General features: G+C 45.5%; 1 protein-coding gene across 1 annotated transcript in view; it reads right to left on the minus strand.

Annotated features, from left to right (window-relative positions):
- Positions 1 to 253: 253 nt before the first annotated feature.
- The window catches only part of slr (somatolactin receptor), a 66,141-nt gene continuing 48,109 nt past the window's right edge, over positions 254 to 18,285 (minus strand). Inside the window, exons 3-10 of the mRNA NM_001141617.1 lie at positions 16,784 to 16,916; positions 16,214 to 16,386; positions 14,595 to 14,773; positions 14,039 to 14,192; positions 13,481 to 13,571; positions 13,123 to 13,192; positions 1,677 to 1,900; positions 254 to 1,393 (exon numbers count right to left, since the gene is read on the minus strand). Of these exons, the coding sequence (NP_001135089.1) occupies positions 547 to 1,393; positions 1,677 to 1,900; positions 13,123 to 13,192; positions 13,481 to 13,571; positions 14,039 to 14,192; positions 14,595 to 14,773; positions 16,214 to 16,386; positions 16,784 to 16,916 (1,871 nt within the window). The 3' untranslated portion in view covers positions 254 to 546. The remainder of the gene's footprint in view (positions 1,394 to 1,676; positions 1,901 to 13,122; positions 13,193 to 13,480; positions 13,572 to 14,038; positions 14,193 to 14,594; positions 14,774 to 16,213; positions 16,387 to 16,783; positions 16,917 to 18,285) is intronic.

Consider the following 18,285-nt stretch of genomic DNA (forward strand, 5'->3'; position numbering starts at 1 on the left):
TACATATATATACATTAAGGTGGGACTAGGTGTGTCTGCAAGGCAAATGTTTACATTGCACCTCATCAGTCAAACAGATAGATTGAAGTATCAGGTAACATAGAACTAGAACCATGTCTGAGCTTGTCTGTGCGTATGTATGGTGCATAAGTGTATCTGTGTGTATATTAGAGAACCGTGCATTTCAAGGTTTCAGACTGAGGGTTTTTCGGTGTCTTAGTCTCAGTCAGAAAGAACACAGTAAGATTTGTTCACGTATTACTTTAAGCTCTGTCAAACCAGAAAGGCCAATTTTATAGAAGGTCTTTCCTCCAGTTCCAGTCACTCATAAAAGCCAAACACAACAACTAAACATTTCTCTTTCTCAGCTTCCCTTCAAGCAAACACTCAAATGAAGGACCATGCTTGTTGTCGAGTCTGTCCTGTGACATATTTGGCTTCCAGCATTGATCAAGTAGAACAAGGCTGTCTGTGATGATTATTGACTTCATGACAAGTGGCGTCCAACCTCCACGCCCCAAGGCCTCCTGGGCGGTGTAGTTTTTCTTAAGGCGAGAGGTTGCCCAACAGGTCCGGGGTGAGGTACCCTATGGGCATGACGGGCAGGGGCTTGGAGGGGGGTTGTGGGGAACAGGTAGGGGACCTCTGGGGGGAAGGGGGGTTGAGGAGAAGGCTGTGCTGGAAATCAACATCCTGAACCACAGTGTAGTCCGAAACAGGGGGGAGGAACTGAGCAGGGGGGGAGTCAGTAAGGATGTAGGGGGACTGGTAGTCCCCTAGGGGGGTGGTAGGAGGAAGATAGACCTGGTGGGGCTTGCTCTCGGCGGAAGGTGAGGGGAAGGTGTGGTAGACCTCCCCAGGTGAGGAGGGGTCAGGGGTGCTCATCTGCCGGCCACTGCTCTCTGTCGTGTAGCCCCCTGCCTCAGGAGCAACCACCAGCAGCTGAAACTTCAGCTTGTTCATTCTCCTCTCCTCCACTTCCTCACTCTCCTCCTCTCCTCCCTCCATTTTTCCCTTCTTATCCTTCTCTGTTGTTGGAGTGTTCTCCGGGGCTCTGACCTGCTGGCCTGGCGAGAGCACCACCCCTCCGGTGGGCGTCACATCGCTGACCTGTGCATAGAAGTCCATGTTAACCCAGCTCTGAGGGCCTCCCAGCTGAGTCTGGACCAGGTGCCTCTCCCTTCCCTCTGGAGGTAAGCCTGGAGCCTGGAGCCCGGGGCATGGGACCTCCAGCACATCTATGGACGGGGTGCTTGAGTGGCTCCAGTTCCCCAAGCATGGCTCAACTTTGTCGGGTTGGCTGGACAGGAGGGCAGCCATTAACATCAGGGTCTCCTGGTCAGGCAGCTCTGGATCATAGGACCTGGCCCGGCCAGAGTCATCATCAGGGATACTGAGAGAGGGAGGGAGAGAGAAAGAGAGAGGGGGACAGAGGGAGGGGGAGAGAGAAAGAGAGATAGAGGGAGGGAGGGAGGAGGAAAGAGAGAGAGAGGAGGAAAGATTGAGAGAGGAAGGGGTGGAAGGGGAGAGAGAGTTACCTGGAGGTACCATTCTAGATCTCGTAGCTAGCTACTTTAACGCTGCTTCATGCATCCAAAAGAGGCTCCTGTAGACTGACACTTTCTTAGTATAATTTCAGAAATGTTTCACTGAACAAAGCCTGCTCCATCCTATACCCGAGGCCATGAGAGCAGCCATGGTTTGTGTGGTGGTTGTTGTGACCCAGCAGTCTCTGTGAGTCTGAGCTCTGGTTGTCCTTCTCCCCAGGCTCAGGCTCGTCTGCGTCCAGCTCGATGAACTCCACCCAGGGCATGTCCTGGTACAGGTCCGGGGGGTAGGAGTGGAGAGCCCCCATACCAGCTCCACTCAGGATGAAGTTCAGCTCGTCCAGCTTTCCCTTCTGGATGGGGTGTGACAGAGAGAGAGAGATGACATTTGAAATGTCGTTATTTTTTTGGAACTTCTGTGAGTGTAATGTTTACTGTACATTTTTATTATCTACTTGTCTTGCTATGGCAATGTTAACATATGTTTCCCATGCCAATAAAGCCCTTGAATGGGGGGGAGAGAGAGTGAGTGGGTTTGAGACAGAAGAAAGGGAGAGAGAGAAGAGAGAGAGAAAGAGAGAGAAAGAAAGAGAGAGAAGAGAGAGAAGAGAGAGAAAGAAAAAGAGAGAGAGAAAAAAAAGAGAGAAAGAGAGAGAGAAAGAGAGAGAGAAAGATGAAGTCGGAAGTTTAAATACACGAAAGCCAAGGAGCATGTAAACAATTCACAATTCCTGACATTTAATCCTAGTAAAAATTCCCTGTCTTAGGTTAGTTAGGATCAGCACTTTATTTGAAGAATGTGAAATGTCAGAATAATAGTAGAGAGAATGATTATTTCAGCTTTTATTTCTTTCATCACATTCCCAGTGGGTCAGAAGTTTACATACACTCAATTAGTATTTGGTAGCATTGCCTTCAAATTGTTTAACTTGGGTCAAACGTTCCGGGTAGCCTTCCACAAGCTTCCCACAATAAGTTGGGTGCATTTTGGCCCATTCCTCCTGACAGAGCTGGTGTAACTGAGTCAGGTTTGTAGGCCTCCTTGCTCGCACACACTTTTTCAGCTCTGCCCACAAATTTTCTATGGGATTGAGGTCAGGGCTTTGTGATGGCCACTCCAATACCTTGACTGTGTTGTCCTTAAGCCATTTTGCCACAACTTTGGAAGTTGTCCATTTGGAAAACCCATTTGCAACCAAGCTTTAACATTCTGACTGATGTCTTGAGATGTTGCTTCAATATATCCACATCATTTTCCTTCCTCTTGATGCCAACTATTTTGTGACGTGCACCAGTCCCTCCTGCAGCAAAGCACCCCCACAACATGATGCTGCCACCCCCGTGCTTCACGGTTGGGATGGTGTTCTTCAGCTTGCAAGCTTCCCCCTTTTAACCTCCAAACATAACAATGGTCATTATGGCCAAACAGTTATATTTTTCTTTCATCAGACCAGAGGACATTTCTCCAAAAAGTACGATCTTTGTCCCCATGTGCAGTTGCAGACCGTAGTCTGGCTTTTTTTTAATGGCGGTTTTGGAGCAGTGGCTTCTTCCTTGCTGAGCAGCCTTTCAGGTTATGTCGATATAAGACTCGTTTTACTGTGGATATAGATACTTTTGTGACTGTTTCCTCCAGAATCTTCAAAAGGTCCTTTGATGTTGTTCTGGGATTGATTTTCACTTTTTGCACCAAAGTACGTTCATCTCTAGGAGTCAGAACGCGTCTCCTTCCTGAGCGGTATGACGGCTGCGTGGTCCCATGGTGTTTACACTTGCGTACTATTGTTTGTACAGATGAACGTGGTACCTTCAGGCGTTTGGAAATTGCTCCCAAGGATGAACCAGACTTGTGGAGGTGTACCATTTTTTCTCTGAGGTCTTGGCTGATTTCTTTTGATTTTCCTATGATGTCAAGCAAAGAGGCACTGAGTTTGAAGGTAGGCCTTGAAATACATCCACAGATAAACCTCCAATTAACTCAAATGATGTCAATTAGCCTATCAGAAGCTTCTAAAGCCATGACATCATTTTCTGGAATTTTCCAAGCTGTTTAAAGGCACAGTCAACTTAGTGTATGTGAACTTCTGACCCACTGGAATTGTGGTACAGTGAATTATAAGTGAAATAATCTGTCTGTAAACAATTGTTGGAAAAATGACTTGTGTCATGCACAAAGTAGATGTCCTAACCAACTTGCCAAAACTATAGTTTCTTAACAAGAAATTTGTGGAGTGGTTGAAAAACGAATATTAATGACTAACCTAAGTGTATGTAAACTTCGACTTCAACTGTATATTTGTGTTTTAAGCAGGTATAAAAAAAGAAGAAGAGAATACGTATTTTAAGTAATGCTTCAATTGCAATTCTGGCTCTAGGTAAAACAAGTAAAATAAATACATAATGACGTATGTGAATGTATGTGGCTATGAGAAGTGTGAAATGTGTATGACAGGGATAATGTGCAACATGTTGAGTGTGTAAGGACCCGTTTCTATTTTGTATACAGTAGTACTGTGTATTGAAGACAATTTTCCCCTCGGAAACATTCAACTTCCTCCTATGCTGTCATTATCACTCTCCATTAGGGTTGCAAAGGGTCAGAAACTTTCCAGAAAATTTCAGGAACTTTTCCATGGGAAAATAAGCATGTGAATTTTGGGAATTTGCTTAAATTCATCAAAAAAGTTAGCTTATAACAGTGAACCTTTTTTAGTGGGATACACATAAGTCAAATTTAGGTCTTGTGGCATATTTTGGTTAAACTATCCCCAATTCAATGGAATTGCAACCCTCTGCATGCACAGTGCACTCTTCCATCACATGTGCAGTGCACTCTTCCATCACATGTACAGCTGATTCTCAAGATCTTGCACACTAATGAGATGCTATTGAGCCCACACTGCTACACTGTCTGAGCCAAGCCAAGTTTTCTGGTAAGTGTTGATTACAATACTGGGTGGGGTGAACATATTTTATATGACATACATGATTATTTGTTAACTAGTAAATAGTAGCCTACAGCAAAGTGTGTTTAAAGTTGTTAACAATTTCTACTAGTTAGTTTTTGCTACCATGTGGGTTTTAGCTTGCTTGAGCCTGCTAACCGAGGAGTGTAATTCTCCTGTTTCCATACATGTTTCATTTTAAAACACGCATCTTACAAAGCAGTTGTTAAATCTAACTGCTTAACTATTTATCTGTACATGGAATTGTATTGGGTAAAACATTTTTTTTTTTTATTAAAATCTTTATAGGAAAATGCCACTGGCACTATCTGATGTGTGGAGACATTAAACTGCAGCAAATGTAGAAGGAAAAGCTGTGTACATTTGCAAATACTGTGCCAAATCATATGTGAAGAATCATCTGGCCAAGTGCATAAAGTTCCCTCAAGCAACCTCTGACAAAAGTCCCTCTACTTCTATTCGAGGTAAAAATTATTAAGCAGACACCTTATTGATAGCAACAGCTCATGGTCCTCCTGGAATCAATAGTTCTTTTGACTCATTGGAGGAATGTAGTCAGATAAATGCTGATGAATGTATTGCTCGAGCTGTGTATGCAACTGGTTCACCTCTGATGCTCACAGTCAATGTGTATTGGGAGAGATTTTTGAATGTTCTTCGCTCAGCACGCACCCCTCCAACCAGGCATGCTTTATCTACTCATTTGCTGGATGCAGAGTTCAACAGAGTTCAAGTGAAGGTCAAGCAAATCACAGAGAAAGCAGACTGTATTGCAATCATCTCTGATGTGTGGTCGAATGTTCGTGGGCAAGGAATAATTAACTACATCATCTCCACCCCTCAACCAGTATTCTACAAGAGCACAGACAAGGGACCACAGACAGACACAACGGTCTCTACATTGCAGATGAGCTGAAGGCAGTCATCAATGACCTTGGACCACAGGAGGTATTTGCACTGGTGACAGGCAATGCTGCAAACATGAAGGCTGCTTGGTCTACCCTCACATCACACCCATTGGCTGTGCTGCTCATGCATTGAATCTGCTCCTCAAGGACATCATGGCACTGAAAACAATGGATACACTCTCCATTGAACAAAGGCAATGGTTAGGTATGTGAAGGGTCATCAAGTTATAGCAGCAACCTACCTCACCAAGCAAAGTGAGAAGAATAAGAGCACCACATATAAGCTGCCCAGCAACACCCGTTGGTGGGGAAGGAGTCTCTCCAAGAAATAGGTTATAGGTTTCAGGAGTTTCAGGCTGCTTACCACTCTCTCCCAAAATACACCATCCAGGAGGATCCTCTTGATGGGGCTGCCGATATGGACAGCCCCATCAAGAGGATCCTCCTGGATGGTGTATTTTGGGAGAGAGTGGTAAGCAGCCTGAAACTCCTGAAACCTATAGCAATAGACATTGCACAGATTGAGGGAGACAATGCCATCCTGTCTGATGTTCAGACTCTGCATGCAGATGTAAGAGAATAAATATGTACTGCCCTGCCAATTTCACTGTTGCTCCAAGCAGAGGAAACTGCAGTTCTGAAATACATCAAAAAGCGTGAAGACTTCTGCCTGAAGCCCATACACGCCGCAGCGTACATGTTGGACCCCAAGTATGCTGGCAAGAGCATCCTGTCTGGTGCAGAGATCAACACAAGGCCTATGGCGTCATCACTACCGTGTCTCTCCACCTTGTCCTGGATGAGGGCAAGGTTCTTGGCAGTCTCGCAAAGTACACTTCCAAGCAAGGGCTTTGGGATGGAGATGCAATATGGCAGTCGTGCCAACATATCTCATCGGCCACCTGGTAGAAGGGTGTTTGTGGATCTCAGGCTCTTTCCCCTGTTGTCAATATCATCCTCCAAATCCCACCAACATCAGCCATCTCAGAGCGCAACTGGTCCTTATTTGGGAACACACACACCAAAGCACGCAACAGGCTGACCAATACAAGGGTTGAAAATGTGGTGGCCATCCGGGCAAATTTTTGGCTTTTTGAGCCTGACAACGAGCCATCCTCAACAAGGTTGGAAAGTGACAGTGAAGATGAGGCCTCAGAGTCTGACGTTCAAGAGGTGGACATTGATGAGGTCCAGGGAGAAGTCATGGAAGCCTGAGAGGAAGACAACCAAAGCTTTTGTTCCGAGACTATCATTTTAAAGATGTATGTTGAAAACGTTTTTGGGAGATGCGATGGATCATTGGGGATCATTCAATATTCCCTTTCTTTTGTTGTTCAGTGAAATCATCCCATGTGAAGAGTCAACTCATTTAATTAAAGTTCAATTCGTAACTAAATATATATATTTTTCTATTGGAAGGATTTCATAATTTGCAATTATGTCTACTTATGATAAGGTAAAATGTTTATGTTTCTGTCTCCATATGATATGGTAAATATACTGCTCAAAAAAATAAAGGGAACACTTAAACAACACATCCTAGATCTGAATGAAAGAAATAATCTTATTAAATACTTTTTTCTTTACATAGTTGAATGTGCTGACAACAAAATCACACAAAAATAATCAATGGAAATCCAATTTATCAACCCATGGAGGTCTGGATTTGGAGTCACACTCAAAATTAAAGTGGAAAACCACACTACAGGCTGATCTAACTTTGATGTAATGTCCTTAAAACAAGTCAAAATGAAGCTCAGTAGTGTGTGTGGCCTCCATGTGCCTGTATGACCTCCCTACAACGCCTGGGCATGCTCCTGATGAGGTGGCGGATGGTCTCCTGAGGGATCTCCTCCCAGACCTGGACTAAAGCATCTGCCAACTCCTGGACAGTCTGTGGTGCAACGTGGCGTTGGTGGATGGAGCGAGACTTGATGTCCCAGATGTGCTCAATTGGATTCAGGTCTGGGGAACGGGCGGGCCAGTCCATAGCATCAATGCCTTCCTCTTGCAGGAACTGCTGACACACTCCAGCCACATGAGGTCTAGCATTGTCTTGCATTAGGATGAACCCAGGGCCAACTGCACCAGCATATGGTCTCACAAGGGGTCTGAGGATCTCATCTCGGTACCTAATGGCAGTCAGGCTACCTCTGGCGAGCACATGGAGGGCTCTGCGGCCCCCCAAAGAAATGCCACCCCACACCATGACTGACCCACCGCCAAACCGGTCATGCTGGAGGATGTTGCAGGCAGCAGAACGTTCTCCACGGCGTCTCCAGACTCTGTCACGTCTGTCACGTGCTCAGTGTGAACCTGCTTTCATCTGTGAAGAGCACAGGGCGCCAGTGGAGAATTTGCCAATCTTGGTGTTCTCTGGCAAATGCCAAACGTCCTGCACGGTGTTGGGCTGTAAGCACAACCCCCACCTGTGGACGTCAGGCCCTCATACCACCCACATGGAGTCTGTTTCTGACCACTTGAGCAGACACATGCACATTTGTGGCCTGCTGGAGGTAATTTTGCAGGGCTCTGGCAGTGCTTCTCCTGCTCCTCCTTGCACAAAGGCGGAGGTAGCGGTCCTGCTGCTGGGTTGTTGCCCTCCTACGGCCTCCTCCACATCTCCTGATGTACTGGCCTGTCTCCTGGTAGCGCCTCCATGCTCTGGACACTACGCTGACAGACACAGCAAACCTTCTTGCCACAGCTCGCATTGATGTGCCATCCTGGATGAGCTGCACTACCTGAGCCACTTGTGTGGGTTGTAGACTCCGTCTCATGCTACCACTAGAGTGAAAGCACCGCCAGCATTCAAAAAGTGACCAAAACATCAGCCAAGAAGCATAGGAACTGAGAAGTGGTCTGTATTGGGGGTGTCTTGCTAATTGCCTATAATTTCCACCTGTTGTCTATTCCATTTGTACAACAGCATGTGAAATGTATTATCAATCAGTGTTGCTTCCTAAGTGTACAGTTTGATTTCACAGAAGTGTGATTGACTTTGAGTTACATTGTGTTGTTTAAGTGTTCCCTTTATTTTTTTGAGCAGTGTATATCCAATGCAAAAACCATCTACATTTAAATGGTATTACTATTAATTTGCATATATTTCCGTTAATTCCCACGGAAAGTTTCCACCTGAATATTCCCCATAATGTGCAACCCTACCCTGCATCTTATCAATTGTCTCTAAATTTTAAAGTCTACAATATGTTGTACCGTATATACTGTTGTCCTAAGATCCAGTCCTTAAAATAGTATGAGAGCATCTTGAACTCTGACCACTGAAAAGTATAGTGGAGCAGAGAGAGTTTATAAATTGGCTATAAAAAAAACTCCAGGCATTTCCAATGACAAAATTGATGGTCTTTGCGTTTCATTGCCAAGCCCTCATGTGTACCCACAAAGCCTATTATTATAATAATATCAATAATTTAGATTCTATTTCTATGTGCGTGCCCTGGTAATTTCCAGTTCTATCATATTACTGTGTTTTATTTCCTGTTCATAGGGACACTGCGCGGTTTCCTCTTCATAGGGACACTGCGCGGTTTCCTCTTCATAGGGACACTACGCGGTTTCCTCTTCACAGGGACACTGCGCGGTTTCCTCTTCATAGGGATACTGCGCGGTTTCCTCTTCATAGGGACACTGCGCGGTTTCCTCTTCATAGGGACACAGCGGTTTCCTCTTCATTTTCATATTTTTTTATTTTTTCACCTTTATTTAACCAATTAGGCCAGTTGAGAACAAGTTCTCATTTACAACTGCGACCTGGCCAAGATAAAGCAAAGCAGCGTGACACAAACACAGAGTTACACATGGGATAAACAAACGTACAGTCAATAACGCAATAGAAAAATGTATATACAGTGTGTGCAAATTTAGTAAGATTAAGAAGGTAAGGAAATAAATAGGCCAAAGTGGCGAAATAATTACATTTGAACAATTAAACACTGGAGTGAGATGTGCAAGTCGAGATACTGGGGTGCAAAGGAGCTTTGGGCCAGCCAACGAGAGCATACAGGTCACAGTGGTGGGTAGTAAACGGGGCTTTGGTGATAAAATGGATTGCACTGTGTTGAACTACATCCAATTTGCTGAGTAGAGTGTTGGACGCTATTTTGTAAATGACATCGCCGAAGTCAAGGATCGGTAGGAGAGTCAGTTTTACGAGGGTATGTTTGGCAGCATGAGTGAAGGATGCTTTGTTGCGAAATAGGAAGCCGAGTCTAGATTTAATTTTGGATTGGGGATGCTTAATGTGAGTCTGGAAGGAGAGTTTACAGTCTAACCAGACACCTAGGTATTTGTAGTTGTCCACATATTCTAAGTCAGAACTGTCCAGAGTAGTGATGCTAGACAGGCGGGAGGGTACGGGCAGCGAATGGTTGAAGAGTATGCATTTAGTTTTACTTGCATTTAAGAGCAGTTGGAGGTCATGGAAGGAGTGTTGTATGGCATAGAAGCTCGTCTGGATGTTTTTTTACACAGTGTCCAAAGAAGGGCCAGAAGAATACAGAATGGTGTCATCTGCGTGGAGGTGAATCAGAGAATCACCAGCAGCAAGAGCGACATCATTGATGTACACAGAGAAAAGAGTCGGCCCAAGAATTGAACCCTGTGGCACTCCCATAGAGACTGCCAGAGGTTTGGACATCAGGCCCTCCGATTTGACACACTGAACTCTATCTGAGAAGTAGTTGGTGAACCAGGCGAGGCAGTCATTTCAGAAACCAAGGCTGTTGAGTCTGCCGATAAGAATGCGGTGATTGACAGAGTCGAAAGCCTTGGCCAGGTCAATGAATACGGCTGCACAGTATTGTCTATTATCGATGGCGGTTATGATATCGTTTAGGACCTTGAGCGTGGCTGAGGTGCACCCGTGACCAGCTCGGAAACCAGATTGCATACCGGAGAAGGTACGGTGAGATTCGAAATGGTCAGTGATCTGTTTGTTAACTAGACTTTCAAAGACTTTAGAAAGGCAGGGTAGGATAGATATAGGTGTATAACAGCTTGGGTCTAGAGTGTCTCCCCCTTTGAAGACGGGGATGACCGCGGCAGCTTTCCAATCTTTAGGGATCTCAGACGATACGAAAGAGAGGTTGAACAGGCTAGCAATAGGGGTTACAACAATTGCGACAGATAATTTTAGAAAGAGAGGGTCCAGATTGTCTAGTCCAGCTGATTTGTAGGGGTCCAGGTTTTTCAAGCTCTTTCAGAACATCAGCTATCTGGATCTGGGTGAAGGAGAAATGGGGGAGGCTTGGGCAAGTTGCTGTGGGGGGTGCAGAGTTGTTGACCGGGGTAGGGGTTCATAGGGGCACTGAGTGGTTTACTTGAGCTACTGTACAAGTGGTGGGGTTGTTTGAAAAGCACATGTTCCTCGTCAACAGCAGCCCACATCCCATTTCAACAGCACACCAACACAATGACACCTGGTCACACCTGGTCACAACCACACATCCTCCTCCCCTTAGCTAGTATCTCTAGAGCATATAAAATCAAATCTTCTTGGTCACATGCTTCGTAAAGAACAGGTGTAGACTAACAGTGAAATTCCCAACAATTGAGAGAGAGAGAGAAAATAGAGAACTAATATAAAAGTAATAATAAAAAAAACAACAAGTAATCTCTTATAGTATGTCATTGTTCAACTTCCTACTCAAACCATGTTTTTAATTAACGTCAATGTGGATTATGTGTTTTCATCATATGTACTTGAACATGATACACTACATACACTACATGACCAAAATTATGTGGACACCTGCTCTTCGAAAATCTCATTCCAAAATCATGGGCAATAATATGGAGTTGGTCCCCCCTTTGCTGCTATAGCCTCCACTCTTCTGGGAAGGCTTTCCACTAAATGTTGAAACATTGTTGCGGGGACTTGCTTGCTTTCAGCCACAAGAGCATTAGTGAGGTCGGGCACTGATGTTGGGCAATTAGGCCTGGCTCATAGTCGGCATTCCAATTCATTCCAAAGGTTTTTGATGGGGTTGGGGTCAGGGCTCTGTGCAAGCCAGTCAAGTTCTTCCACACCGATCGACAAACCATTTCTGTATGGATCTTGCTTTGCATGGGGGCATTGTCATGCTGAAACAGGAAATGGCCTTCTCCAATCTGTTGCCACAAAGTTGGAAGCACAGAATCGTCTAGAATATCATTGTATGCTGTAGAGTAAATTTTTCCCTTCACTGGAACTAAAGGACCTAGCCTGAATCATTAAAAACAGCCTCCTCCACCACAGTTGGCACTATGCATTCAGGCAGGTCGTATTCTCCCGGCATCCGCCAAACCAAGATTTGTCCGTCGGACTGCCAGATGGTGAAGCGTGATTCATCACTCCAGAGAATGCGTTTCCACTGTTCCAGCCTCCAATGGCGGCAAGCTTTACACCACTTCAGCCGACGCTTGGCATTGTGCATGGTGATCTTAGGCTTGTGTGCAGCTGCTCGGCCATGGACACCCATTTCATGATGCTCCCGAAGAAACAATTATTGTGCTGACTTAGCTTCCATAGGTTGTTTGGAACTCAGTAGTGAGTGTTGCAACCGAAGACAGACAATCTTTACGCGCTACGCGTTTCAGAACTCGGCGGTCCTGTTCTGTGAGCCTGTGTGGTCTATCACTTCGCAGCTGAGACGTTGCTCCTAGATGTTTCCACTTCACAATAACAGCACTTACAGTTGACCCGGCAGCTCTAGCAGGGCAGAAATTTGACAGACTGACTTGTTGGAAAGGTGGCATCCTATGAAAGTGCCACGTTAAAAGTCACTGAGCTCTTCAGTAAGGCCATTCTACTGCCAATGTTTGTCTATGGAGATTTTTGCAGTACGTCCAATTGGCCTTACAACCGCAGTCCATGTGTAATCACGCCAGACCAGGACCACCACATCCGGCTTTTTAACCTGCGGGATAGTGGTGGGGTTATGGTATGGGCAGGCATAAACTACAGACAACAAACACAATTGCACTTAATTGATGGCAATTTGAATCCAGAGAGATACCGTGACAAGATCCTGAGGCCCATTGTCGTGCCATTCATCCGCCGCCATCATCTCATGTTTCAGCATGAGCATGAAGCCACGGCCCTATGTCACAAGGATCTGAACACAATTCTTGGAAGCTGAAAATGTCCCAGTTCTTCCATGGCCTGCATACTCACCAGACATGTCATCCATTGAGAACGTTTGGGATGCTCTGGATTGACGTGTACGACAGCGTGTTCCAGTTCCCGCCAATATCAAGCAACTTCACACAGCCATTGAAGAGGAGTGGGATAACATTCCACAGGCCACAATCAACAGCCTGATCAACCCTATGCGAAGGCGATGTGTCGCGCTGCATGAGGCAAATGGTGGTCACACCAGATACTGACTGGTTTTCTAATCCACACCCCAACCTTTTTTTTATAGGTATCTGTGACCAACAAATGCATATCTGTATTCCCAGTCATTTGAAATCCATAGATTAGGTCCGAATGAATTTATTTAAATTGGCTGATTTCCTTATATGAACTCTAACTTGGTAAAATCTTTGAAATTGTTGCATGCATTTATATTTTTTGTTGAGTATAATAATCTGTAATGAACTCTGAGCCATAACAATTCACACTTGTTTTTAGATCCTAAATACTTGATCACACCTACTCAAAAGACAAACGCACGCACGCAGTGTTAATCGTCTTACCTTAAGCAGTGCTGGATCTATCCCTTTGATTTTGGGTGCAGGGACAGGAGGCAGCAGAATCACCATCAGTCTGAGAGGAAGAGTAAGAGGGAGAGATGAGATGAAGATGACTGTGTGTGTGTGTGTGTGTGTGTGTGTGTGTGTGTGTGTGTGTGTGTGTGTGTGTGCATGCCTGTGTGTGTGTGTGTGTGTGTGTGTGTGTGTGTGTGTGTGTGTGTGTGTGTGTGTGTGTGTGTGTGCGCATGCCTGTGTGTGTGTGTGTGTGTGTGTGTGTGTGCGCATGCCTGTGTGTGTGTGTGTGTGTGTGTGTGTGTGTGTGTGTGTGTGTGTGTGTGTGCCTGTGTGTGTGTGTCCTCACCTCTGCTGCTGAGAGAAGATGATGAGCATGAGGAGAATGGCCACGCCCACAGCCCCGAAGATCAGGACCAGAGTCACAGGGAACGTTGACTCTAGAACAGGATCATCATCATCAACTTAATCATCGTCTTCATCACGGCCATCATCATCATCATGGACCATCATCTTCATCACGGACCATCATTATCATCATCACCACCAACATATACGTATCTTATAATGAAGAACACTTATTTAACCATAGTATTACTGCATAATGACAATCTTATCCTTGAACAAGATGGCTGCCATGTTTGTTCCCAGGGACGGCAGTTGAAAAATTTGCCATCTGGCTAAAATGGGCACTTTTACAGTAATGTTGATTAATGTTCACTGTCTCTGTAAAACTACATTTAATAGTGTAAACACCGCCCCTCTTCCCTCTGCTTCACATGAGCCACCCTGTCCGACTCCACCCAGACCCCGCTCTACCACGCCCTGCCTGACCCCAACCTGCCCTGCCCGACCCAGCCTGCCCTGCCCGACCCAGCCTGACCCCAACCGGACTCTGACCTCTCACCTTCATTGGGAATCTCTGGCACGTGGACAAAGATGACATCACTGAACTCCCCAAAGTTATTGAAGGCCCTCATTGCACAGTGCACACGCACCTCGTACTCCTCTCCTGTCTGAAGGCCGTAGATAGACTGCTGGGTGCCAAACTCATGCTCCAACTGAGAGAGAGATGGGGGAAGAGGGAAGAGGGAGACATGGGGAAAACATTTGTAAGAGAGGAATACGATGTAAAGCTATGAAATGTCTAAATAAAAAGTGATTATGTCTCAGAGTAAATTTGCTTCCATATACTGACTTCTGTGCCACAAACAAATGTGGTACTGTCGCTGATTGAGGCAGTCAACAACAGAATCTCTCTACTTGTTTGTGTCTTTATGAGAGGTTGATCTGTCAGTGACCTTCCCTGGCCTTGCCCTCTAACTCCTCTGACCCCTGCCCCTCATCACGACCCTGTTTTCCCAGAAGGCCTAGCTCTGGCTTCCGCTACGGCCCCATCAAAGCTGCAGAGGCAGCTGGGTAATAGGCTGGAAGTGCCGTCAGGGTGTCCCCCCGTGACTCACCACTTTCCAGTGTGAGCTGTTCCTCCTCCTGTACTGGACTTCATACACCAGTGTCAACCATCCAACGGCTACGTCGGCCGAGGGCGGGGGTTCCCAGCTCGCCATGATGTCATAGTTCAGGCCCGACAGGCTGATGTTCAGCAGCGTCCAATTCAGAGCCACTGGCGGGTCAGGGTGCACTGGCAGGGACGAAAGGGCATAGGTCAGTATATGAAAGACTGGCCAATAAATGACCAATGGTGTAAAGTGGTTTCCTTCTCCATATGCATTGTGCACTGATGAGACAAGTCAACCAATTTAGAATTGTCTTCAACATAGACCTTAATTGGTTTAATCATGTGTTTTCGAGCTGGACTGGGACAAAGCCTGTACCCCTTGGGGCTCCCAGGACCAGAATCTCACGTCCCCCTGCTAGTCTATAGACCAGGTGTCCCCAACTACATTCAGCCGCCGGCAGATTGTCTCTTGAGCGGAGGGTCAGGGGGCCAGAACATAATTATAAATAACTTGTACACTGCAAATTGACCGCAAGAAGCCCAAACAGATACAGTATTTGACAAAACATAATCATTTCAAACCTTGATTACATTGGGATACGTTCACATGTGTCTCTATGGGAAGACTTGGGAACAGATTTCCTACATCACTTTGAGCTGATTTCCTGGTGATTTTTTTCCTGGTGTCTTTTATGTCCAACAAAAAAAATGTTTTAAATAAATGATTTCTTGTCCACCTTACATTAGAAGAGCATGTCTGAAACATGTCCCCGCCAGTGTACCTGTATCCACTAGTCCAGTCGGTGTGAAACCTCCCTGAATAATAACAACAGCTGCTGCTATGATCAATCATTATCATCAGTTCTATTCTGACTGAGGATTGTCCACCCCTCCGTCTGTTCATTCCTGCTGTCATCTTTCCATTCACCTCTGAACACAGGGTTTCTGGTAGAAACGGCCTCCATCCCTCGGCTATCATTAGTCTCACATGCTGATAGTCCTTCTCTGCTTTTGGAGGGGCGGGATGGAGAAGTTGCTTTACAATATTTCATTATTTTTCCTACGGTGTCCATCTAATATGGATACTTGTCATTTCCACACATGTTCCCACTGTTAGGTGGGATCCAGAGGTCCAAATTAGATACAGTATATTAAAACTGTGGGAGCATGGTCTGACATTGGCCAACATGCAACAGGACAATGCTGTTGTCCTGGTATTTCTGATAATGTGTTGGCCCTCTAGGCCTTACTGCTCCTGGTCCTCCTGGGAACCCAGTGTGCTTACAGGTTTTCATTTCAACCCAATTACAGTAATCAACCCCTCGTCCCACGATACGTTTGGATGGCCACTCAACCAATCAGGTCAACTGCCACTGATGATGTCAAGAGACTTGATGACAATTGTGTATTTCAAACAGTCAAGTTCTGGATTTTTAAAAGACATCAGTGGCTTCCAGAAAATGAACAGGGATTTAATTGAGGATCCCACCCAGTAGCTAAGCCAGTCAGGCCCATTCAGATTCCTCAGTTCTGCATCTGGGCATAAAGAAGTGTCTAGGGGCTATCAACTAAGTGTTGTTAACTACAACAGTCCAAATTAGCATGTCTCTGTTGTGCCCTCACCAATGTCCTGCAATTCGAAGCACAAGGTATCGTAGGTTTTGTTCTGGCTTTCAGAGTGGAGCCGCACACAGTATTTGATCCAGATAACTGTGTTGTTCTTATTAAAGAAACATTCATTCTTCACAGAGGAGGAGTAGTCAGGGCACTCCTTCCATTCCTTCGTCAAGTCATTCCTAAGGGAGGGAGAGAGGTATTTTAGAGGTCTATTATGCAAATATACATTTTAGAGGTATATGCAGGTATACTCTCAAGTAGGGGTGTGCCGAGTACCCGGACAAAACGAGTATCGAAACGGATATGGAGAATTTTCAGAATACGATTATGACACAAGTACTATTTATTATTATCCGTGATTAGAAAAAAAATACATCCAAGTAAGTAAATTGCATTTAAATCACACGTCCTGGTTTTTCGATCACGAGTAAATCCAATTACGAGTATCAAGTGTAATAAAACGGATACGATTACGAGTATAACGAGATCGGCACACCCCTACTCTCAAGTTCGCATAGGTCATTGATAAAGAGAGAATAAAACTTAAATAATAAACAGCTCTCTCTCTCTGCTCACTTCTTCCAGTACTGGATTTGCAGTGCTCCGGGTTCCGTGAGATTCTGGAAGCTTCCGGGACTCCACCAACACCTAAAGGTCTCCTGTTCCCTGGACTTACACCCAGTCAAATGAGGAGCCTGGACGGAGGGATCTGAGATAGAGAGATTTTTATATTGAAAAAAATACCTTTATTGGCCCAGCAGTTTGATTTCAGCACAATCTTTAATTCTGAGAGAGACTTCAATGATCACAGAGAAGCAAACTAACAAAATGACATGGGCTACTGCATAAGACAAGACACAGTATGTGACTCCATCTGTGGTGTGGATCGAATCTTTCATTAGGAGAAATATGCAGGCCTCTGAGGTGTGGACTTGGAAAAAAAACTTTGATATGGGGTGGAACTGAGTGTAATTGAGTTTGTGCTTTCCTCTGGGTTGAGCCAACAACATAGAACAGTTAATCAATGCCAGTTCATACATACACGCTCCAATCCCCTGCTAGCTGTGCTCTGTGCATTTCAATCAGGCAGAGCATTACTACTGTAGAAAACAGTGACATTTTGAGTTATCAAATCTTGGTAGCAGGGCACCTGGGTGTAACCTAAATATACAGTTTCCTACTCTGTTTTTCCATTGCCGCTTCTCTTCGATCCCTCATCAGCCACTTCTCTTCCTCTACCCCCTCCACACCCCCACCGGCCCATCCTCTACCCCCTCTACCGGCCATCCTCCCTTCCTCTACCCCCTCTACACACGCCCACACGCCCATCCTCTACCCCTCCACCGCCCATCCTCCCTTCCTCTACCCCTCCACCGCCCATCCTCCCTTCCTCTACCCCCCCACCGGCCCATCCTCCCTTCCTCTACCTCCTCCACACACCCCCACCTGCCCATCCTCCCTTCTTCTAACCCCGCCACACCCCCACCTGCCCATCCTCCCTTCCTTTACCCCCTCCACACCCCCACCTGCCCATCCTCCCTCTACCCCCTCCACACCCCCACCTGCCCATCCTCCCTTCTTCTACCCCTGCCACACTCCCATCTTCCCTTCCAGCCAGTTTGTCATCCAGTTGTGAGGCTCTGGGTTTGGCACAACCATAAATAAGGGTCTGAAGGTGCCATTGATTTCTGCTCTCCCCTACTGAATGCAGCACAGAACCCAGAACCCCCACACACACACAAAGTTATCTATTCTCATAAACATGTCTACTAAAATCTTCAAATACTAGCCATTTCAATGAAAATGTACTTCTACATTTTTGGTTTGTGGAAATGCTTTGCATTTGATAAGTGGTAATATCATCACCATCACAACCATTATCATCATCAACATGGAACATACACTACATGACCAAAAGTATGTGGACACCTGTTCGAACATCTCATTCCAAAATCATGGGCATTAATATGGAGTTGGTCCCCCCTTTGCTACCTCCACTCTTCTGGGAAGGCTTTCCACTAGATGTTGGAACATTGCTGCAGGGAATTTCTTCCATTCAGCCACAAGAGCATAAGTGA

This window comes from Salmo salar, chromosome ssa20 (genome assembly GCF_905237065.1).
Source record: "Salmo salar chromosome ssa20, Ssal_v3.1, whole genome shotgun sequence".
NCBI lineage: Eukaryota > Metazoa > Chordata > Actinopteri > Salmoniformes > Salmonidae > Salmo > Salmo salar.